The sequence below is a fragment of the Balaenoptera borealis genome (assembly GCF_965194805.1).
Source record: "Balaenoptera borealis genome assembly, chromosome: 2".
Taxonomy (NCBI): Eukaryota; Metazoa; Chordata; class Mammalia; order Artiodactyla; family Balaenopteridae; genus Balaenoptera; species Balaenoptera borealis.
The window spans coordinates 113,362,447-113,387,044 of record NC_138867.1 but is presented as its reverse complement, the minus strand read 5'-3'; the positions used below and the strand labels follow the sequence as shown (position 1 = coordinate 113,387,044).

Here is a 24,598-nt window from a genome sequence, read left to right as displayed (position 1 = left end):
TTCTTGGACTGCTTTTTCCTTTAGGCTATCTTGCGTCTCTTAAGACCTTGGTAGCTTTATTTACTTATTTCCCCAGGAAGGCTTTGTAAATAAGCAGTTCATTCCATAATCCCTGGAAAATAAAGAGTGTTTCCTTACTTTTGCTGAGCCTGATGCTCAGGGTCATGAAGAGGTCATGTGGTCCAATCCTCTGTGGTTGGGCAGGATGATGCTTAAACCACACCAGACAGGGAGGAAGCTAAACTTGGTTCTCTCCTACTTCAGATTTACTGTGTATGGAATAATGAGGTTTGTGTTTGTGGCTTAGGGAGAGGAGGGGTGAGGTCCTTGGGGGGAGGGGTGGTTTAGCACACTTAAGGGGAAGCAAGGATTTCCCCAGGCGTTAGGAGGAGCTGGGGAGGAGTGAGGGAGGGAATAAAGGGCCTAATCTTATGTAAGAGTCATGGATGAACTTGTTTTGTAATACCAGGGCAGCAGGGCTGCTAAGTTTATTTTACTATTAAAATATATTTATTTATTTATTTATGGCTGTGTTGGGTCTTCATTGCTGTGCGCAGGCTTTCTCTAGTTGCGGTGAGTGGGGGCTACTCTTCCTTGCAGTGCGCGGGCTTCACTGCAGTGGCTACTCTTGTTGGGAGTATGGGCTCTAGGTGCGCAGGCTTCAGTAGTTGTGACACGCAGTCTTCAGTAGTTGTGGCACACAGGCTCAGTAGTTGTGGCACATGGGCTTAGTTGCTCCACAGCATGTGGGATCTTCCCAGACCAGGGCACAAACCTGTGTCCCCTGCATTGGCAGGCAGATTCTTAACCACTGTGCCACCAGGGAAGCCCAGGGCTGCTAAGTTTAGATTTGAACCTGAAACTTCTAAACTTCCGAGAGGCATCCAAAGCTGCTGCTGTCTTGGGCTGTGCTGACTGTGGCTGGAAGTGAAACAGGAGGGGAGGAGGCAGGGCACAACCTCTGAAAGAATGACATAGCCCGAGGACATGACATAAACTGATTAGAACCAAATGGTTACAAGATGACGGACAAGTCGACTTCCACTAGACCTTGAGCCTCAGTATACACTCACTGTAACACATCAGCAAGCTAAATGACACACCCACAGCCGCCATGACAGTTCCAAAGCAGGCCATAAGCATCAAAAAGTGGGCGGTGGCCCAATTCCTGGAAATCCCCACCCCTTCCTGAAATAGCTGGAATGCTCCTCCCACTCATTAGCCTATGAAATTACCCACCCCTATAAAAACTGACAACCCCATACCCTGGTGCCTTTTCTCACCTTTTGAGATGGCCCACACTCTGTCTGTGGAGTGTGTTTCTCTCTAAATAAATCCACTTCTTACCCATCACTTTGTCTCTCACTGAATTCCTTCTGCCATGAGGCATCAAGAACCTGAGCTTCATTAAGTCCTGAAACCAGGTGTGTGATCTCAGTTGGAAGACTGTGGGTTTTGGCCGGGTTCGAGTCCCAGATGCATGGGTTCGAGTCCCAATCTGAGTTTTGGCTGGGCTTGAGTCCTATCTGTGTGGGTTCAAGTCCCAATTAGAGTTTTGCCTGGGTTCAAGCCTGACCATGTGGGTTCAAGTCCCAATCTGAGTTTAGGCTAGGTTTGAGTCCTGGCATGTGGGTTTAAGTCCCAATCTGAGGTGCCCGGTTCCAGAAGGACTTTGTCTGTGGCTCTGCAGTCTCCTCCTGGGCAGCTGGGGGAGCTGGTGGGCAGTAGAGAAAGGAGGTTCCTAATAAGTTTTAGGAAGGCTCCAGCATTTCCAGAGAAAACCCTGTTGGTCAGCCCGCCCTCTAAAATCTCTTCTCCAGCACAGACTAGAGTAGGTCACAGAGGAGGGGGCTATGAGAGACTGGGGTGGGGACAATAGCAGGGACACTTGAGCTCCTAGCCAACTTGGCTGCTGATTTGTTGTCTGTCTACCTGTCACTGCCCACACTGGAAAGAAAGTTCTTCCCAGCAGCCGGGAAAGAGGAGCAGAGGAAGCAACTACTCTCCAGCTCCTGGAGGAGGCCTTGGGGAATAAAAACCAGTAGGCAGTGTGCTCCCAGCCGGGGCAGATGCCTGGTGGTCTGACAGCAGACCTCAGTCAGCCAGGAGAAACCAGAAAAAGCCAGTCCTCGGGCAGAGTGTATGTGTGTGTTTGTGTGTGTGTGTGTGGGGGGGGGGGTCAGAGCAGTGCAACATTAGAGGGAGCACAGTCAGCAGGACGATCCCCACTGCTGACACCAGTTGCAAGTTTGGGGTCTCCAAGACCATCCTTACATTTGATAATTCAGTAGAAGGACTTGCAGAACTCACTGAGGGCCGTTATACTCACACTGATGGTTTGTTACGGGAAAGAGTACAGATTAAGATCAGCCAAAAGGGCTTCCCTGGTGGCGCAGTAGTTAAGAATCCGCCTGCCAATGCAGGGGACATGGGTTCAAGCCCTGGCCCGGGAAGATCCCACATGCCGCAGAGCAACTAAGCCCGTGCGCCACAACTACTGAGCCTGCGCTCTAGAGCTCAGGTGCCACAACTACTGAGCTCACGTGCCACAACTACTGAGCCTGCGTGCCACATCTACTGAAGCCCGCGCACCTAGAGCCCATGCTCCACAACAAGAGAAGCCACCGCACCGCAACGAAGAGTAGCCCCTGCTCGCCGCAACCAGAGAAAGCCTGCGCACAGCAACAAAGACCCAATGCAGCCAAAAATAAAAAAATTTTTAAAAAAATTAAAAAAAAAAAAAGATCAGCCAAAAGATGAGAAGCGTGGGGCAGAGTCCAGGAGGGTTCCAGACGTGGAGCTTCCAGCTGTCCTCTCCTCGTGGACTCACAGACACTGTTAATTCCTCCAGCAATGATGTGTAACAATACACATGAACTATTGCCAACCAGGGAAGTTCACCCAAGCCTTGGTGTCCAGAGATTCACTGGGGCTCTGCAGACTATCCGCAAAGCTGACATCAGCCTCCAGTCCCCCTGGAGGTTCAGCTGATACCCGTGTGAGTCAAAGCGCCCACCCTAAATCATACTGTTAGTTTATCCTGTGTGGCCAGTCCCCACCCTAAATCACACTGTTAGTTTATCCTGTGTGGCCAGCCCTTGCCCTAAGTAAAGATACTCCTATCTGGCATGACATTGCAAGGGCTTAGAGGTTTCTTTCCAGAAGCCTAGGGCAAAGGCCAGACCTTCCTTTGGGTGAGGTTAAATTCTTTACAGATTAAACAGTACCAGCCCACACCACGGCTGTGAGTCCATTCTTCCTGGAGGATTCACAATGCATGGAACAGGATTCCTAGATGTCTGGCCATTAGGACAGAAAACAGCGTTTGCCAAGGTGCGCAACCTGCAAAGAGGGGTGGTAAGTGACTCCAAGTCAGTCCCCTTTCTTTCTTTTTTTTTTTAAACAATATCTTTTTTAAAAAAATAAATTTATTTATTTTATTTATTTATTTTTGGCTACATTGGGTCTTCTTTGTTGTGCACGGGCTTTCTCTAGTTGCAGCGAGCAGGGACTACTCTTTGTTGCGGTGAGTGGGCTACTCATTGCGGTGGCTTCTCTTGTTGCAGAGCACGGGCTCCAGGTGTGCGGGCTTCATTAGTTGTGGTGCATGCGCTCAGTAGCTGTGGCTCGCGGGCCCCAGAGCGCAGGCTCAGAAGTCGTGGCGCACGGGCTTACTCGCTCCGCGGCATGTGGGATCTTCCCGGACCAGGGCTCGAAACCGTGTCCCCTGCATTGGCAGCCAGATTCCTAACCACTGCGCCACCAGGGAAGCCCCAGTCCCCTTTCTTTATGCTGCATGTCCCTCATCATTTATTCAGTCATTTATTTACTCCCCATTTACTGAATACCTGCAATGTGATCAGCACTCATTCTAGCTGGGGAGACAGATAACAAAGAGCAAACCAGCTGTTAAGTCATTTTAAAGTGTGCTGCGTGCTATGGAGAAAACAGGGCTGAGCTCCGAGTAAGGACGGAGGGGAGAAAGGAAACTGCCTTAGATTGTGGGCGGGGAAAGGCAGCTTTGAGGCGGTCCAACTGAAGCTGAGGCCCAGAGAATGAGAAGGCACCAGCTGTGGGAGAAAACGACAGAAGTCAATGCCTGGCAGAGAGACACATGGGCCTCAGCTGCCAGCTGACGCCTCCAAACAGATTGTGAAAAGGTGCCCAGAAGCAGAAACACAGTCCTTTCCTTGTGGCTGACACAGTCTTGTTGGGACCCAAGGCTCCGTGAGCTGTGGCAGAATTTCAGCCCCACGCATCCCCTTGGCCTGTGCTTGTGCAGTGTGTAAACCACTCCACCCTACATGGCAGGCTTGGACAGACAGTGCCTGGAAGCCAGCATCCCTGGGCAGCCCTACAAGGTTGGTACCAGATATAAACCCATTTTAACTCCATTTGACTTCATCCACCATTTAAAAAACAAAACAAGTTGTGCCTCTTAGCAGAGTCCATGATGTAGAAATTGGGAAATTCTTCATCAAACCCCAGACCCTTGCGCAGTGAAGGCAAGTCATGGGGAAGAGGCAGCTCCATTTCTGCCTTTAGGGAAGAGCACATGTGTCCACTTACTGGTAAGGTCTGGAAAAGGGGTTCCCTGTTCCTTGCAATAAAAGGGGATCCCAGCTGAATTTTTCCCCAGTTTTCTTCCTCTCTCTCAGGAGCCAGCACATGCTGAGCAAAGGAGAAACTCTTGCTTCTCTTAGCTCAGAAGTCTCTGGTAGGATTCCAGCCCGGGTCAATTCTACTCACCACCCTCACAACCCACACCCATGTGCACAGGCACACACACTGATGTCCCTTTTAGGGGACCGGACAAGTACCAGAGCCGGGCCTGGACTGAGGCCTGGGTTGGCTGCACAATGATAGGAAGGTCTGTGTTCCAAACTGCAGTTGGTTTTATATAGCAGAAATCCCTGCCTCTTTTCATGATTGTTTGATTTTAATATGTTTACCACATTATTTAAAAGTTGGAAAGTAGAGAATATAAAAGAAACAAGCCACTTGGAACCTTGCCATTTATTAGGGACCACATGTTTGTGTTTCCTCACCCCCAATTCCACTGTTGAACCACCAATGGGAAGGTCTTAGGATATGGGGCCTTTGGGAGGGAATTAGAGCTAGATTAGGTCATGAGGGTAGGGCCCTCACGATGGGATGAATGCCCTTATAAAAAGGAGAGGAGACAAGGGATCTCTCTGCCTGCACACATCAAGGAAGACCGTGTGGGGATGTAACCAGGAAGAGGGCTCTCACCAAGAACCTGATCATGCTGGCACCCTGATCTCAGACTTCCGGCCTCCAGAACTGTGAGGAATAAATGGCTTTAAGCCACCTGGTCTTCTGTTACACATAGCAGCCTGAGCTGACAGCATTCTAACAAATCATTTTTAATACTGTCTTCCAAAGGTTCATGTATTAGTTTCCTATTGCTGTCATAACAAACTACCACAGATTGAGTGACTTAAAACAATTTAGATTTATTATTTTACATTTCTAGAGGTCAGAAGTCCAAAATCAGTCTCAGTGGCCTAACGTTAAGGTATCAGCAGGGCTGGTCCTTTCTAAAGATTCTAAAGGAGTATCCATTTCCTTGCCTTTTCCAGCTTCTATAGGCTGCCTGCATCATGTAGCTCACAGCCCCTTCTTACATCTTCAAAGCCAGCCATGTGGCATCTTTTGGCTTCTCTCTTTCTCTCTGATCTCTTCTTCTGTTGTTACATCACCTTCTCTCACTCTGAGGCTCTTATAAAGATCCTTGTGATTACATTGGGCCCAACTGGACAATCCAGGTTAATTTTTCCATCTCAAGATCCTTAACATAATCACACCTGTTACGTTCCTTTTGACATGGAAGTCTTGTGTGATGAGGGCAAGGAGCTCTTGTGGAGGTCATTATTCTACTATTTTTAAGGTTTTTAAGTTGTGGTTGCAGTAATACTGAAATATAATTGTGTTCAATGAGCACTGTAACAGAAATATTTCCCCAGAGGAAGTCTTTGTAACCTTCTTTCCTCAAGGCCATGAGTGCTCCATTGAGGGGATGTGCTTCTGTTTGCTCATGCTGGAAACCAGTCTGTATTGCATTCTGGGCTGCTATACATCTTTCTGAAGCTAGCATTCCCCATACTTGGGATTGTTGCCTTAGCATAGGTTCTCAGGAACAGGTCAAAGGGAGCAGGTTTATGATTTGTATTACATATTGCCTAATTGCTATCCCGGATTGTATCACTTTACGTGATCTCTCCTAATCAACCTCATTTGGCTTTTTTAAAAATGAAAGAAAGTTCTTTTTATAGGAAAGGTATTATATCCTCATTAAAGAATATCTGGGAAATATAGAAAGAGCCAAAGGAATAAAAATACCTCATAGTCCCATAAACTGAAACACAGCTTTCATTAGTATTTAATGCTGTTCTTTCTAATATTTCTGTCTTTGAGTGTATATATAAACACCACCACCACCACCACCATGGTTATGATATTGGAACTTCTTGGAACTATTTTAGTTGTAGGACACCTCATGGTTTTGGATATGGGGGAGAAAAACTTTTATTGTTCTTATCTTGGGATGGTTACCATCTTGTTTTTCCAATTGATTTCTGCTCTCCATGTCACTCAGAACCTGGAGGTCTGGTCAACTCCTTTCCTAGATAATGAGTGACAGGGCACATTGTAGGGAGTATGGACTGGGATTCTTGACCACAAATCCTCAGTCTTGACTCCTCCTACCCAGTCTCTAGCCTGAAAAATGGTTGGAAAGTTTAAGTTTTATAACAATTCAGCTTTATAATCCAATTCATTGATGCTGGTTAAAGTAGAATTTTTTTTTTAATTTATTTTATTTATTTTTGGCTGCATTGGGTCTTCGTTGCTGCGTGGGCTTTCTCTAGTTGCAGCGAGCGGGGGCTGCTCTTCGTTGCCGTGTGGTGGCTTCTCTTGTTGCGGAGCATGGGCTCTAGGCATGCGGGCTTCAGTAGTTGTGGCACGTGGGCTCGGTAGTTGTGGCTTGCGGGCTTAGTTGCTCCGTGGCATGTGGGATCCTCCCGGACCAGGGCTCGAACCCGTGTCCTCTGCATTGGCAGGCGGATTCCCAACCACTGACCCACCACGGAAGCCCTACAAGTAGAATATTTTTAAAGAATAATTTATATATATATCTTCCATCTTCCATCTTCCATTTCTATTTTCATGGACCTCATCTTCAAGCTCTGGTTACTTGACAAAGACAGTATTAAGAAATCATATTGAGGAAGTCCTGGCCACAGCAGTCAGATAAGAAAAAGAAATAAAAGGAATCCAAATTGGAAAGGAAGAAGTAAAACTGTCACTGTGTGCAGATGACATGATACTGTACATAGAAATCCTCAAGACGCCACCAAAAAACTACTACAACTCATTAATGAATTCAGTAAAGTTGCAGGATACAAAATTAATATACAGAAATCTCTTGCATTTCCATATACTAACAATGAACTATCAGAGAAACATCAAAAAGAATACAATACCTAGGAATAAATCTAAGAGGTAAAAGATCTATACTTGGAAAACAATAAGACACTGATTAAAGAAACTGAAGACAACACATACTTACACTGATCACCCATTCCAATATTAAAAATGAAAGTAAAATCTCCTCTTTCCTGGATGTTGTACATTGCTCTGCTTGCACAGACGAGAGGAACAGAGTTAGGACCTGGAAGAAAACGTAATCCAAACTGGACTAAGCAAAAAGGGAATCTTTCATTTCAGAGAGCTGGAAAGCACAGGGGGTAGTCAGAGGCAGGGCTAGATCCTGGAGCAAGAGGTCCCCAGGACCTGGTTTCTGTCTATTTTGTGGGCTGGCTTCATTTTTAGGGAAAATCTTTATTTCAATAGACCCAGGAAGTCTGGGTGGGTCTCACTGGTCCATCCCTATAGCCAGGGGAGTGCAGTACTCTGATTGGTCAGGCTGAGCCAGGGTTACTGCAAGGACAGCCCTGGAGTTAGGGATGGAGTCAGGGGTATAGTCAGCTCCATTAAACCTTGTGTACTGAGAGGAGAAAGAGAAGGGTCATTCCCCCAAATGAAAACTTTTAGACTTGACCTGGATTTCTTAGTTTGCAAGAGAGAACCTGATTGGCCACTCTTGGGTCAGGTTTCTATCCCCAGCCCAATCAGCTGTAGCAGAAGGAGTGGAGGCAGGGCTGGCAGTGTGGCTCTTGGTGGTGTGGTAAGCCTGGTAGGACAGGCTGCCTTTGCTCAGCTCTTCCCTCAGGGAGGGGTCAGCAGTAGGTCCTGAGGCTTCCGTGTCCTACCTGATTCCTTCACTGTTTTCTGAGTGTTTACTTGTATGTGTCTCATTTTAAAATCACAACAACCCTCCGAAGTTGAAGCTGAGAGGTTGTGCCTCTTGCTCAGGGTCACACAGCCAGTAAGTGACTCAAAGGGCACTCAGGTGATTAATCTGAAAGTGAAACCGTGCACCTCACATTGGGACTTGAACCCATGCGGATGGGACTCAAGCCCAGCCAAAACTCAGATTGGGACTCGAACCCATGCAGCTGGGACTCGAACCCGGTCAAAACCCACAGTCTTTCAACTGAGATCACACACCAGGTTTCAGGACTTAATGGAGCTCAGGTTCTTGATGCCTCATGGCAGAAAGAATTCAGTGAGAAACAAAGTGACGGGTAAGAAGTGGATTTATTTAGAGAGAAACACACTCCATAGACAGAGTGTGGGCCATCTCAAAAGGTGAGAAAAGGCACCAGGGTATGGGGTTGTCAGTTTTTATAGGGGTGGGTAATTTCATAGGCTAATGAGTGGGAGGAGTATTCCAGCTATTTCAGGAAGGGGTGGGGATTTCCAGGAATTGGGCTTTTTGATCCTTAAGGTCTGTTTTGGAACTGTCACAGCGCCTGTGGGTGTGTCATTTAGCTTGCTGATGTGTTACAGTGAGTGTATACTGAGGCTCAAGGTCTAGTAGAAGTCGACTTGTCCGTCATCTTGGACCCATTTGGTTCTAATCAGTTTATGTCATGTCCTCGAGCTATGTCATTCTTTCAGAGGATGTGCCCTGACCCCTTCCCTCCTGTTTCAAGAGTAGCACCTAGGGGAGCCCCAGAAGGGACCCAGAGAAGGTGGGGCATGGGGAACTCTCCCCAGCCTGAAGGTCAGTGAAAGGGGGGTTGACAGGGAGGTGCTGGAGGGGAGGGAGCACCTTGGACATTTGGTCCAAGTGTCACACCTGGGCTTTACTGACCTTGGGCAGGCATCTGCTTCTAGCTCATGAGGTTTCTGAAGCTGCATCTTCTAGAAGAGCCACCTGGTACTACCTACCTCTCTGAGGTCCTGTCCTTCCAAGTTCTTCCTCACTGCCCTGGTGGGTTACTCAGTGGCTTTCCAGGAGTGGGCTGGGGCCTTTGTATGGGGGTGGGGATGGCCAGGTTGGGGAGCTCCGAGTCTCCAGTCAGTCATGGAGCAGGTCATGGGCCTGGAGAGAGTTCTGGAGTTAGTCTTCTACTCTTCAGGACCTCAAGGGGTCCAGGAGCTCCTCCTCACATTTTCAGTCAGATCGGAGCCCCTACAGGGGCAGGGCACTCTGTTCACACCCGCTCCCCCACCATAAGCTCCTTTCTTTCTCAACACCCCTAGGGCACTGGAACACTACTTGCCACTTTCCTCATTGAAGCTGCTGCCTCTTTCCAGCAGCCTGGCCTGATTGCCTCTTTGAACGCCCCAGTTGCCTACTCCTCTAATTTGTGCCACAACTGCTTGTGAGCGGATGTCTTGATTCTGTAGACTGGCGCCTCCTCCAGGGGGCCCTAGACGCCTCAAGCCTTGGAGAACGTTTTTTGGCCAAAGGCGAAGGATGCGCAGAATCTTCCTCCAGCCAGGCATTCGTTAATTCTCTAAGTTCGCTAGGGGTGGGTCGCGTAGGCCTAGCGGGGAGACTGCGCACGCTTTAACCGAGCCCCGCGGGCAGGCAGGCCCTGTCTGAACGCGGGTTCCCGAGGGGCCCTAGGCTGGTCCGCGCGCCATAGGACCCAGCAGAGGACGTTCTTGCGAGAGGCAATTTACTTTTCTTACGTCTCAAATGCTCAGAAAATGGCTGCTAGCAGCTTCCCTATAGGGGTAAACTGCCTACTCATCTTGAGTGCATACTCGGCAGACAGGGGTTTTCTCGGCGCCTTCCGTTCCAGGCCCCTGCAGGGATTTGCGAGCCTGGAGTTGCAAGAGGGAGGGTCGGAGGCGCCGGAAACATTGTGTCTGGAGCCGGGAGCCCAGGGCCGAGGGCCAAGGAGCAGCATTCGTGGGCACTACTCTGTATCCGCGCCACCTCGGGCGCCCATTCCCCTCGCCGGGTCTGTGACTGCCCTCAGCGGCTCGGAGTCCGATTTAACACCCTGAGCAGCTTTTGCTGGGGAGGACCCGGGGGTCACCTCGTCCACCCAGGCCAGGCCTTGGTCCAGCCACCCGCCACATCAACTCCAGGCGGAGGGGTGTTGTCTCCCAGCTCCGAGGCCAAGCAGGAGGCCCAGGTCCCCCCGTGTCTTCTGTTAGCGCAGGGGACCTCGGCCACTGCTCAGCTAACCGGAAGACCCCTCCCGCCCCGAATGCTTCAACCATGGAGGGACCTCCAGCAAGGTCGGCCGGCGCGGGCGGCGGCACGCCTGTCCCTACGCACGCACACAGCTCTGCACACGTCAGCTCCACGCCGCCCAGTACCCGGGCGCACTCAGGCAATCACGCGTGTCCGCACTCGCCCGTGGGCACACGCGTCTGCCGCGGGTACCGAAGGGCCCCGAAAGGTCCGCGCGCACCTCAGGCGCTGCAAGCGAACCCGGTCCGGGCCCGGGCGGTGTCCCGGGAGGACCCAGGGGGCGGAGCTCGCGGGGCCGGGCTCGCTGGGTCGGGGCGGGTCTGCGCCGCCGCCGTCAGTGCCGCCCCGCCCTCGGCCCCGCTGCTTGCTCTGTTCCTCACGCTGCAGCCCCCGCCGTAGCCGCCGCGGAGCCCACTGCCACCGCTTCTGAGGTAGGCGCAGCGGAGAGGGGTCAGGCCCCTGACTGCGCCCCGAGTCGCGGGCCGGCCCCTGGGGAGTTGGGGGAGGAGATGGGATGGGGAGCGGGTGAGGGCGAGGGGCCCAGAGCCGGGCCGGGGCAGGGAGCGGGAGCGGCCCGCCAGGGCCTGGCGGGTCAGCGGCTGGCAGAGCAGGCCGCGCGGGGCGGGCGGGCGGCGAGCAGGCCCGGGCGAGGGAGCGGGTGGCCGGACATCCGGAGGCGCCTGCGGCTGGGAACCAAAGCCCGCGGGGACCTTCGGGCGGAAGGGCACGGGCCGCCGCGTGGAGGCCCGGCCCGCCGCAGGTCTAGGTGACCTTCCTTGGAGGCGATCTCTGGCCCTCGATCGCGCCAGTGCGGGTCGGGCAGGGACCCGCCCGCCACCTAAGCTCGCGGGGCTGGGCTCACGGACCTGTGCGGGCCACGCTGTCGCCTAGGGGATGAGCTCATGTGACGACCGTGGTCCCGCGCCCCCGGCCCTGCACGCCCTGTCGGGTCCACGCCCGAAGAAGCTGGCTCCCGGCACTGTCTGCGCCTGCCAGCACCTTCCGGGCGGAATGGGAGGCTGACAGTCGACTTAGGCCGCAGGGACCAGGGCCGGAGCTGGGGGCTGGGCAGAAGGTTAGGCCTTGGAAAAAGAGGTCCCGCGGGTAGTGATGTGGCCTTCTTGGCCTTAGGAGGGATTCCTGCCTGATTCGGTCGCTCATTCATTCACCAAATGCAGCGGTGCCTTCACAAAACTGCTTCCGAGCCCTTTGGATTTGAGGCACGCAGCATTAGTGATTTGTCCAAGGTCACACAGCCGGGAAGATACTAAGCCTCTGTTTTTTCATCTGTAGAATGGGAGCAATCATACCTCTCCTTCATTGGATTTTTGGGAAGAAAATGAGTTGATTAACGTCAAACATTCAGAACAGTGCCTGGTAGGGAGAAGGTCTGGGCAGAAACCTTGACAATTACCCTTGAGGCTTTTAGGGGAGGATCTAGCCCATCCCCTGCAGACTATTTTGCTCCACCTGGTGCTCTGGAAAGGGTTCAATAAAGGTGGCCTCTGTTATTTTAAACATTATTATTAAGCATTTGTGTGCCAGGCATTAACTTTCAGGGTAATTCAAAAAACCTTTAAGATTACAGACAGACAGGGTCAGGCTGGAGCAGAAAGTTGAATGTGGGTTCAGACCTGGGCTAAGCCTAGGCCTGTTCCACCTGAGGCCCCCAGCCCCTGGACCAGCCTCCCTTCTCCAGAGGAGATAGGGAAATGAACACCTCCTTTGCCTAATGTGCTGTAGGCAAGGGCAGGGCAGACTGCCCAGGGTGTGCCTTCTTTCCACCCCAGCTCTGGACTGAGTTCCTACAGGGTCAGGCTTAAGCCTTATACAACTTTGTTTTCAGTGCGTGGGGTGGTGCCACCTGGCAATACTAGGTACTTGAGAAGGGTCTGTGGGGGTGAATGTACTCTTGCTGACAGAAAGATAGTTTTCACCATTCCAGCATGTGGCTTATAGTAGGTGCTCATTAAATATTTGTGGGATTATTGAATGGGTATATGTAGTGGCTGCAGGCCCAGACCATAGTCCCTTGATCTTGGACATCCTTTTTGAGGGACACACATCTCATTCACTTTCAGAAAATCGCCTTGCCTAGCAGAGAGTCACAAATAACTAAAGGACTACAGCGGTGTGTACAGCCCTAGAGCAGTGAGAGGCAGAACTCTTTCCTAATTTGAAATAATTGCTTTGAACATGTTATCCTCATTCTGTGACTTTCCAAGTCCTTTGGGAAACTTGTTGAACTGGTGTTTCTGGGCTTGCGGGGCTGGGGGTGACACTGGTGAAGGGGATTCTCCTAAAGCCCTTGGGCCTGGTGCCTCTTCCCTCTCTGATGGTGAGGGGGTCAATGGCTTCTACTGGAGTTGTGCTGAATAAAGTGCTTGACCCTGGGTATGGGGGGCTGCTCTCGGTCAATTAGTTTATTTCTGCTATTCTATAGGCAGGGGCTGTTTGTAGACAAACAGAGGGGCTCAGGGGGACAATATAGTGAGGATTTGCCCTTGGGCCTCTGGCCCCACTGGACAGTAGGCACACGTGGACAACCACCTCCAAGCTGGTGGTCATGGGGAACATTCACCGCCACCTTTACCAGTAAGGTGCTCCCAAAGTCCATTTTGCCCTTGATGGGATTTCTCAAGGTGTGACGTCTTTGGTAAGAGAGAGGCATGTATGGCTGAGAGCCAGCCCAAGCCTGCAGGCAGCCCCTCAGGGTGCTCAGGGGCTCCCCTCTGGTTGCCACTGAGGAAAGGTGATCAGGTGATTAGCTGGGCCTGGGCACAATCCTCCATTTCACTGCCTGCTCTCAGAGGGGTGAGGGTAAGTGAGAATCTTAGCCCTTTACCCAGAACTCCGCTGGAAAGAGTCCTGGAGAGCAGATTGAGCTCATATAACACAGCTCTGACATGAGCCATAGGGTCTAGTTACAGGCCAAGTTACCTCCCTGTTCCTCAGTTTCTCCACTATAAGTATGATCATCATTATTACAGTCATTCTTTATTGAGGGCCTGCCCAGCACTCTCCTGGCTGGTTGACATATGTATTATGACGTTGAATCCACTGTCCTCCAAGCCCTGGGAGAGAGGTACTGTTGTTTCCATTTCACGGGTCAGGAGACTTGAGCACAGAGTGGTGAGGTAACGATCCCAAGGTCACACAGCTCAGCAGGAATGGGGTTGGGATTCAGGGCCTGGACTGGCTAGCTCCAGTGCTGATGCTTTCACACTGCAGTTGCCACTCCAAGGGGCCACTGTGAGGAGCTAATAGATTTGAGTGCCTTTTGAAAGGTAGAATTTGCTATTCAGAGTGGAACTGTTACTCTTTTACACTGACCAGAGGGAGCATGTGCATGGCTGGGTGTGGTCTAGCTGTCAGTGGACAGCAGTCAGTGGAGTTACCCTGTTTGTTGCGAGGACAGTGGCACAGGGTGTTTATCAGGAGAAGGGTCAGTTTTCCGTGGGATGAGGTAGGAGGCATTCTTCCAGGACCTGGCTGGACAATATTCAGCTAAACAATACCTCATTATGGTTGGGGAGAACTCTGGACCCTGTAATTCAGGGTGACCTTTCAGCAACCTGCACAGCAGCTATAATTATGATAAGAAATATATAAAATGAAAATCTGTAATAAGTTCTATCTGTGTTTGTTACATATTTACTGGGTACCAGCCACTGTACTACGTGCTTTGTACTAGCAATCTCATTCAGTCCTCAGAATGATGCTGAGTCAGGGACTCTTTTCCTGTACTGGAACTGAAGAAAAATGAGGGGCAGATAGGTTGTGACTTGCCCAAGATCTCATAACAAGAGAGTGGTGGAGTAGGATTGGAACTCAGGTCTGCTGGACTCCCGAGTCTACCTGCCCAAGCACTGTCTATTTTATCTCCACTGGGTCAAGCCAGGCAGCGAGCAGGAGCCCTAGGTGCATCTGGGATCCAGACCTTGGCATGCTGCCTGCCAGCCCAGGTCTTCTCCTCTTGATGGGTGGGTGCGCAGGCAGGGTGTCCCCAAGTCAGTGCGTTCTCTTGAGGCTTGTGGAAGGCTGTGCCGGTGGTGGCCCACCTCCCAGGGTGTTTTAAAATAGAAGCAATACCTGGAAAGCCCAGCTGCCCTGTGTGAGACATTCATGGAAGGGGGTGGGAGGACAGATGGCACTGAGTGGACAGACCTGCCAGAGTCTGGAGTGGGTCTGGAGGGGCAAACAAAGAATATCCAGAATAATGGGTTGTGGTTACACTACCACTTACTGAGCCCGGGCATTGGCTTTGCCAGCATCCTGGAGATCCAACCAGGGCCATTCTCCTGGGCTGCCACTTGTGGTGAGCAAGTGTGGGGTAGGGGTGTAGGGAGGCTCCTGACGGTGTTGGCCTCACATATTGGCTTTCGGAGCAGCTCTGGCCTCCTGCTGGGGAAGTTGCTTTTCCTGTTCTCCAGAGTTAGGAGTAGTTGCTTTTGCTCTAATCCCTGGCTGGTCTGATGCCCCTCTTATAGGTGGGCCCAGTTCTGCCCTGACAGACTGCCTAGAATGGTGTTAGAAATAGCAGAGCCAAAGGCTTTCCTACAATTCTCCCTTCCTACGGGGAACCCGAGATGGTGATGTTGAAGGCGATGACTGCTGTGTTGATTGGGGTCCTTGCAGGAGTCAGATGTACACTCCCATGGGTTAATTAAAGAAAGCATGATGAAGGGATCGTTTGCAAAGGTATGGGCAGAGTATGGGGGACCTGACAAGGGGTGTGGGCCCCTGGGTCCTTTAGAACAAGGAGGGGGTCCTTTGGCAGGAGCTGTGGCATTGGGTAGAGGAAAGTCACTGCCCACCTGAGGACCGACAGGGAGGGAGCCTGGGGGATGAATACCCCAATTGCACTCTCCCATCTTCTGCTGGTGCCCCCTATTTGCTGAGCCCAACCCATAGCCCACTGAAAACAGTCCATCATGATCAGCTCTTGGGGCATAGAGCAGGATGGAGGAGGAAGGTGGATCTGGAGGGGCAAACAAAGAATATCCAGATTAATGGATTGTGGTTACACTACCACTTATTGAGTACTCACTGTGTGTCAGACATTTCTGCATGCTCTATCTATTTTCCTTACTTAATCCTTGCAGCAACAGTGGTAGAAAGGCACTATTGTTAGCCCCATTTTATAGATGAGCAAAATGAGACCCTAGGAGTATAAGTGGCTTGTCCAAAGTCACACAGCTAGAACCTCTGCCAGGCTCATAGCCCCTTCCATTCGTCATTGTGCCCTGCTACCTGGGTACTCGGATGGGTGGAGAAATGCCATGGCAGGGTGGCTCTTGGTGTTTAGGTCCTAGCCCAGTTATACCCTTGCCATTAAAAATGTTGTCTGTTGACCCACTGGGTGTTCCCTGTGTTCAGAAAACTTTTCCTCTCAACTGTTCCTGACTGAGCCGTTTGGACCCATGGCCACCCTGCTCTCTGTATCAGCCATTGCAATGGTTGTTGGCTTTCTGAGAGCACCGAGGCTCCCCTGCCTGGATCCTTCTGAGGGAGCTTCTGCAGAGAAAAGAACATGCTTCAAAGTGGGGGTTCTGGGGGGTGCTTGGTGCGGGGAGCCAGCCCACTCTTCTCAGTGGCATCTGAGGACTGCCCTGCCTGTGCGATAGGCAGTGAAAGGCAGAGGAAGGAAGGAGGCTTTTGAAAAAGTGCCTCAGGCGACTCTCATGCACACTGAAGTTAGGGAGCTCTGCCCTACTCCTACCTTCTGGGCAGGGTGGCCAAAGCCATCAATGGTCACCTGAGGGTAGAATGTGCCCCCCACAGGCCTTACCTGTTAACCCTGCCACCTCGGTGTGATTTGAATCTGTTCTTGGAACCAGTATAGACACGTTGATGGTTTTCCCTTCTGGCACCTCTGCTGCAGTAGCCTTTTGGAATGTGACTTGTGGCATCATGAATGCAGCGTGGCTTAATTTTGAACACATTCGTTAGGTTTTTAAATTTTCTGTCCTTAGTTTAAAAAAAAATTATCAAGTACACAAACAACTTAAGTGATTAAGTAAAATCAAAAATGAAAATCCTATTTTAACTTCACTGCTTTCCTAAACCCCCTTTCCTTTCTAGAAGCAGCTCCAAGGCAGCCACAGTTTACAGGTTAGCTCATGTCCTTCCCTTTCACGTGCTTTTCCATCCATTCACAAATGTGGAACATATAAAGATGCATATGTAAAAAGGTTTTCCTTCAGTCACATGGAATTATTCATTTTCTGTGGCTTGCTCTTTTTCATTGAACTATTATCATAGGTAGCTTTCTATGCCACCACGTAGAAATCCACCTCATTCTTTTTGATTACCACATGGTATTCCTTAGTTTGCAAGCACCTTAATTTTTATTCATTTGTTTCCCTATTGGTGGACATTTAGGTTGCTTCTGGGTTTTGTGTTAAAAATAACCCTGCAGTGAGCATCCTCCTGTATACATCTTTGGGTGCCTTGGGTGCCACTGTGAGTGTGTTCCTAGCAGTAGAATTGCCACTAGAGTTACTGCGTGTCCACTTAGGCACTGCCCACCAGTGGGCTCCTCAGGGGCTGTACTGTACGTAGTATTCCTACTTGGGGAGAATGGGAGTGATCATTTTCCACGCCAACAGTAGATATTGTCATTTACATTTTTGCGAATCCATTGGTTGAGTGAGCTGCCCAAACACAGATGTGTCAGTCTTTCTATAAGGGCCTCCCTGAGGCCCTTTTAATAAAGTCCATGCTTGGATCTGATGTCAGAAGTGGCAGTACTCTCTTCTGAAGGCGCTTGGTTGGTCTCCTCAGCTTGAGTTCAGCTCTCCTTAGGCCATTGTGGCGGTGGGGCATGCTAGTTGTGCGTCTCCCCCCCCATCCCTGGTGGTGCCGCAGTTTCCCTGTAGAGGGAGCTCCTGCCTACTGGTTACATTGTCATTTGCTTAGTCCCTATTGTCGGATACTAAGTTTCCTTTTTTTTTCTACTGTAAAAATACTTTGATGCTCACTGCACATTTACTTATTAAACAGACAGTGCTGTCAGAATACCCTGCTTCATGCTCAGCCTCTAGAAGCTGAGTTTCTTCTTTTTTTTTCCTTTTTTATTGAGGTAAATTGGTTTATAACATTGTGTTTCATGTATACAACCTTATATTTCTACTTCTGTGTGCACTACAGTGTGCTAACCACCAAAAATTTAGTTTCCATCCATCACTATATCAATCCCTTTACCCATTCCCACCCCTCCCCTCCTTTTCCTTTCTGGTAACCACTACTCTGTTCTCTGTATCTATGTGTTTGTTTTGGTTTGTTCATTTATTTTGTTTTTTGTTTTTTTATATTCCATATATGAGTGAAATCACAGGGAATTTGTCTTCTCCGTCTGATTTATTTCATTTAGCATAATACCCTCAAGGTCCATCCATGTTGTCACAAATGGTCAGATTTCATCTTTTTTTTTTTAATGGCTGAGTAGTATTCCAGTGTGTGTGTGTTTGTGTGTGTGTGTGCGCATTATCCAGTATTATCCATTATCCATTCATTATCCATTCATTCGTTGGTGGTCTCTTAGGTTGTTTCCATTTTTTGGCTATTGTAAATAATGCTGTGACGAGCATAGGAGTTCACATGTCTTTGTGAATTAGTGTTTTCATATTCTTTAGATAAATACCCAGAAGTGGAATTGCTGGCTCATATGATAGTTCTAGTCTTAATTTTTTGAAGAATACTGTTTTCCGTAGTGGCTATACCAGTTTACATTCTCACCAACAGCGTATGAGGCTTCCCTTTTCTGAAGACACGTGGGGTGGATGCTGCAGAGACAGATGGGGAGTGAGTTGGAGCTGATCGAGGTGGCGGAAGGGGCCAGGACCAGGGTTCAGTCTCCAGGTCAGTGCAGGCAGGGTGTTAAGTGAGAAAGCAGAATGCTGAATTCTCTCCCCATCTAGTCCTGGCCTGAGAAAGCATGGATGGCAATCATTGTGTTTACATTAAAATTGTTTTTGAAGCAGGTGCTGAGAACTGTGCTGGGTGCTGTTTGCAGTTGTAGGAAAGCTGAGCTTCTCAGAGAGGCAGAGCTGCTTCAGTCCTGTCAGATAAGTGCAGCAGGAGACGAGAGGTGGGGAAAGACGAAGACTCCATGAAAAGCAAAAGGGGAAGCTACAGCCACACAGCCTTTGGTGAAGGGGAGTCAGCGTCTTGCCCCCCTTGGTGGGTGTTCCCTCAGGGCCAGGAGCGGGTTTGGCTCCACTCAGCTCGTGGCTCCTGTGCATCTTCCCTGCCAGCCGCTGCGCTGGGGATGCAAGCAGAGCCTGGCCTTATGTGAGCTCCCTCTGCCATCCCACCTCTCTTGTCCTTGCATGGTAATCTCCTCAGTGGCCACTTTAGGGTGATTTTTGCTGTGGGTGGAGTGTGTTTTGACAGGTGGCTTTGCTTTTCAGTTTTGGGGATTAGGGATAAGCAGGGGCATTTGGGGAGCATTAAATGACGAGCGTTCTGACTTTTTCCTGAGGGATGGACCAGTCCAGACGTGAAAGCCACGTGTGCCTGGTGAGGCGGGTCCTGGAGCCAGGGGAGGGTACTCGGGAAGGCCCTGACCTCTGAGGTACAGGAGGTCTTAGCTGACCCGGAGATATTGCCACTGGACTGCTCTCCCTGTCACCCGGCTGGGGCTGAGTTTGTGGCCCAGCTGGGAAGGGGACAGCACTGAAGAGGGGTGTTCTGTCCACTGATAACTGTTAGCAATTGGTGTGTGTGTGGAGAATGTCCTGGGCCCTTTGCTGAGATGTTTTGCACATTTCCTTGGGACTCTGTTACCTCAGCCTTCAGTCCAGGGTTGTTTCATTGCTTCTCCTGGGAGGGGCCCGGGCCCATCTGTGGCTGGGGCGTGTGCCTAAGGCAGGGGGTATTTCTGGAGGACCTGGTGGATGGTTTCCTGGTTTGTCCCTGGGGTGGGTGTGCCTATGGGGTTCATTTGGGGTGGAAGGGGAGAGGGGAGGGAGCCTTGAAAGAGCCAGTGGGAGCAGCCTGAAATGGTTCTTCCACCGTGTTCTTTATGCCCTGATCCTAATGGGGACTGAGTTGCCCATGGTTCCAGCCTGATCATGTGTGAGAAATACAATAATAACAGCAACAAAAATAGGATCGCGTAAACAGCTTACTGGGCTGCTCCTCTCTGCTCTGACACAAAAGGGAGCTGGGACAGAATTAGCAAAACCTCTGAAAAAAGTAAAATAGGACCAGGACCACAGTTTTTTTTTTTTTTTTTTTTTAAACATCTTTATTGAAGTATAATTGCCTTACAATGGTGTGTTAGCTTCTGCTTTATAACAAAGTTAATCAGTTATACATATACAATATGTTCCCATATCTCTTCCCTCTTGCATCTCCCTCCCTCCCACCCTCCCCATCCCACCCCTCTAGGTGGTCACAAAGCACCGAGCTGATCTCCCTGTGCTATGCGGCTGCTTCCCACTAGCTATCTATTTTACATTTGGTAGTGTATATATGTCCATGACACTCTCTCACCCTGTCACATCTCACCCCTCCCCCTCCCCATATCCTCAAGTCCATTCTCTAGTAGGTCTGTGTCTTTATTCCCGTCTTGCCACTAGGTTCTTCATGGCTTTTTTTCCCTTAGATCAGGACCACAGTTTTATAATTTAAAATTGTGGAAGTTTATAGTTTTTTAACATTATACTCATTGGTTTTTTGGGCTCCCCGCAATGTCTTTGAAGTTGAGGCTTTGGTCAGGATGCAACTTCCAGTTGTGATATTGTTCCCCTGAGATCACTTGCACCACTTTTCACTGGGTTCCCATTTAACCAGGAATATGCCCTGTGGGTGTTAATTTGTGTGACTACATTTATATGTGACTTTAGGTGAGGTGTATGCAGTTTGGTAATTTAAGTATACTGTATTTAAAATGGATGGAACCATCCTCGGGTTAATTGAATTTCTGGCTAATTGAGGCTAACAATTTTAGATGGAGAAGATGCAGAAGATGGTGCTTTCTCGCATTCCGCTCTCCTCCTGGGTGCAGCACAGAGTGTGTGCCGTCCGGATTCGGGTTTTAATTCTGTGTACACAATGTGTCAGTGCAGAGCCTCCCAGCAGCGCAGTGTGGTCCTTAGGGCAAGGACTATTTGAAGTTCTTGCCTTCCTTGAACAGCGAGGTGTTTAATAAATGCTTGTTGACTGACTTAGTGATGTGCATCAATCCCAAGTAGTACTTTGATAGTTGGTTTTAAAAGTAAAGTCACATTGAAGCTCAATAGGTGTTTATTTGAATTAAATTTGGGGGGGATGTGGTTGCATTTCCTTCCATGTGAAGAATTGCCTAGTTAGGTAGGTAGGTTTTCCTGTTTTCTCTATGAGGAATATGATACTCTAAAAGTGGGTTCCTGTAGAATGCAAAAGTTTTGTGAAAAGTTGGGTCCATTCTGACACATAGTAGGTACTCCATAAATATTTGTTGAATGAATGAAATCAGAACTGTATAGAAAATATGTTGCCATGAAAAGCTCTGATTTCTCTTCAGTGTATTTAATGCCCTAGCAGTCGATATTTTGTAAGAAGATGTGTTTTATTGGCAAGAGTTCTGCAGTTCAGTAAAGTAGCTGGCTTATGGGACTGTGTCTGTGCCAATGAATTCATTTAGCAAATATTGACTGACTCCTACTGTATTCTGGGCCTGTGCTCAGTCCTGGGGATGCCTAGGAGAAGAGGTCCAAAGTCAGGCTGGTCTGCTGTCAATAAAAACTTACGGGGTGTTTCAAGCTCTGGCCACAGAAAGAAGCAGGAGATAGCACAGGCTCCTTTGTCCACACCTGGGGGAATAAGGTACCTGGAACTCAGTGCTGATGATTTTTATTGGTGGAAAACTAATATCCATAATTACCAATGTGTTTATTCTGGTGGTTCTTTTATTATAGCAGAAGATGGCTGTGCCTCCCACGTATGCTGATCTTGGCAAATCTGCCAGGGATGTCTTTACCAAGGGCTATGGTGAGTGTTGCATGGAGTGGCCTTTCAGCTCAGAAACTGGGTTGGCATGTTTGGTATTTCACCCCTTACAGTTTGAGAGACTTGGGTCAGTCAGCTCTCAGAAACTTCATGTCAGGGAAAAAAGATAAGCCTTCTATGGCTAGTGAAGCAGTTTTGGTTGTGCACCCAGTACGGGTAGGCTTGTGAATTGCTGCAGACAAGTGGACATTCTTGTTTCCTCTCCTAGGCGGGAGCAGGTCTGTGGATGCTGCTGCAGTGGAGTGCGGCTTCTAAATTTAGAGCTCGTCCTTAGGCATGTGCTCACGCTGTCGTGCACCCTTTTCTCAGACTCCACTGGGCGTGCAGGTGGGGCCTGTGTCTGTTCTGCCTGCCACTGTTCCACGGCAGCCGGGCTCCACACACAGAGAGGCAGGCAGCAGTGGAGACCGGTGCCCTCTGCCCTCATCTCATTTTTATTGATTTATTTTTCGCTGCATTGTGTCTTAGTTGTGGTGCGAGGGGCTTAGTTGCCCCGCAGCATGTGGGATCTTAGTTCCCCCACCAGGGATCGAACTCTCATCCCTTGAATTGGAAGGTGGATTCTTTACCACTGGACCACCAGGGAAGTCCCTCATCTCATTTTTAAACAACCTAAGGGAGGCAGAGATGCTGCTCTTGAGTTAGTTATTTAACGTATTAACAGTTACCATGTTCTTTCTTTAGGGTTTGGCTTAATAAAACTTGATTTGAAAACAAAATCTGAGAATGGACTGGTAAGTTGTCTGCCTGTATGGAGCATGGGTATTTATTGTAGATCAATAAATAACAAATAACTTCCGTCTGGGTGGCAAACAAAGGGACTTTTCTGATTGCGGCAGCTTGTGGTTGTCACATTCATTGCATCCTCTGTGGCATGGGTGGTCCAGGGGAACCATGTGACTAGGTCCCCAATTCAGCAGCTGTTAATACTCATAGGAATATGGGGCAGGCCTCAGTTTTATTTTTCCTCATGTTTCTTATTTCAAAATTGACCTGTGTTCCATACCACATAATTATTGAAAAAACCCCCCAAATCTTAGTAAGCCCTTTTAGATTGTGAATTGTTGGAAGGAAGAAGTTTTGGGTAGAATTACTGCAATGTCAGCTTTAGCTCAAAGCTTTTTCTCTGTATGAGCCTGGAGGTAGGACAGAAGGAGAATTGCCTTCCTGTCTAGACTAAAGAGTTACAGGGGAGGAAGGAAACTTTCTCCTGATAAAGAATTCCCTGAAAGAGTCCTTTAATTAGCAGACTCCATCTGTACTTCAGACATCTAACTGAACTATAGAATGAGCTTTTGCACCCACGCATTCAGGGTCTCACCTCTTGCATAAAGGAAAGTACAGTCCATTTAGGGGTGGAGCAATGCAGAATGAAGTGCTGGCATGCAGGCTGTGACTGTCTTCTTTAAAGGAATTTACAAGCTCAGGTTCAGCCAACACCGAGACCACCAAAGTGACGGGCAGTCTGGAAACCAAGTACAGATGGACCGAATATGGTCTGACGTTTACGGAGAAATGGAACACTGACAACACACTAGGCACGGAGATTACTGTGGAAGATCAGGTAATGGTCACCTGTGAAAAGACACAGTTTTATTAAGTGACATTGGCCACCTGTCTTGTGACTAAACCTGTTGGTGAATTTCTTTTCTGTTCAGCTTGCACATGGCCTGAAGCTGACCTTCGATTCATCCTTCTCACCAAACACTGGGTAAGAATATCATCTGTTTTCTCCATAAGGACCTTTAGTGGTGTTTTATAGTAATATTTAAGATTCATTCTGTGTTGTTTGTTGTTGTTCTCCTGGCCTCAGCTGTGGAGGCTGCAGGATTTCTGGTCCAGTAATGCTCCATTCCATGTGAGTGAGGCTGCTGGTAATGTAAGTGGCCAAGGCTCTAGGGCAGCAGGCAGTGTTTGGAAGCAAGGGCTGTTTGTCACTGTTGCCAGCCCCATTTTTCATGCTGGAGGGCCTTTTCCCCAGCTTCCTACTTAGGGACACTGAGAGTGTGTGGGCTTAATTGCAAGGTGGCTCCTGAGACTGCACTTTCCTGCTTTAGGCCCTCCAGCCACAGACAGATTAGGCTTGCTGGTTATTGGGCACATCAGGAGGCAAGAGGGCATGTTGATCTGCCTCAGCTCCTGGTGCTTTTCAAAGTGGCTAGAGGGAGTCAGTCTCTTCTAGAACACACTGTTGTTTTTTTCCACTCAGAGCAGTGGGTCTCCTAGGCCTGGGAAGGTTGTTTTGCACACTGATGACAACGCCAATGGCATGTATTGAATTTCATTTCTTAGTTTTTTTAGTTTTTAAAAATTGTGGGGACTTCCCTGGCAGTCAGTCCAGTGGTTAAAACTCTACACTCCCAGTGCAGGGGGCACAGGTTCAACCCCTGGTGGGGGAAGATCCTGCATGCTGTGTGGTGTGGCCAAAAATAAAATTTGCGGTAGAATACACATAAAATTTACCATCTCAACTATCTTTGAGTCTTTATTTTTCATGACTCTGACACTTTCAAAGATGATTGGCCAGTTTTTTTGTAGAATCCTTTGATTTGGATTTGTCTGATGTTTTCTCATGGTTAAACTCAGGTTATTTATTTTTGATAGCTGTAGATAGGATGTTGTGTTCTGTCCATCTTGGAACATGACATCAGGGGGTATATATCAATGTGTCTCATTACTGGTGACGTTACTTCGGTCACTTGATTAAAGTGGCGTTTGCCGGATTTCTCTGTAAAGGTACTTTTTTTCTCTTTATAATTAACAAGTATCTTGTGGGGAGATGCTTTGAGACCATGCAAATATTCTAATTTTTATACTTTGACTCACAAATATTAGCATCCATTGGTGATTCTTGCTTGCAACAATTATGTTTGGCAAATGGTGAATTTCTTTCTTTTTTTTCTTTTTAATTTATTTTTTTATATGTTATTTATTTTTGGCCATGTTGGGTCTTCGTTGCTGCACGCAGGCTTTTTCTAGTTGCGACGAGTCGGGGGGCTTATTGAGGTGGCTTCTCGT

General features: G+C 48.9%; 1 protein-coding gene and 1 long non-coding RNA gene across 2 annotated transcripts in view; one reads left to right on the top strand and one right to left on the bottom strand.

Annotated features, from left to right (window-relative positions):
- LOC309622826 overlaps positions 1 to 24,598 on the bottom strand; it is a 377,150-nt gene that overhangs the window by 227,578 nt on the left and 124,974 nt on the right. The gene's annotated exons all lie outside the window — the stretch shown is intronic.
- VDAC1 (voltage dependent anion channel 1) overlaps positions 10,898 to 24,598 on the top strand; it is a 24,991-nt gene continuing 11,290 nt past the window's right edge. Inside the window, exons 1-5 of the mRNA XM_082378998.1 lie at positions 10,898 to 11,013; positions 21,490 to 21,562; positions 22,265 to 22,314; positions 22,992 to 23,144; positions 23,239 to 23,291. Of these exons, the coding sequence (XP_082235124.1) occupies positions 21,496 to 21,562; positions 22,265 to 22,314; positions 22,992 to 23,144; positions 23,239 to 23,291 (323 nt within the window). The 5' untranslated portion in view covers positions 10,898 to 11,013; positions 21,490 to 21,495. The remainder of the gene's footprint in view (positions 11,014 to 21,489; positions 21,563 to 22,264; positions 22,315 to 22,991; positions 23,145 to 23,238; positions 23,292 to 24,598) is intronic.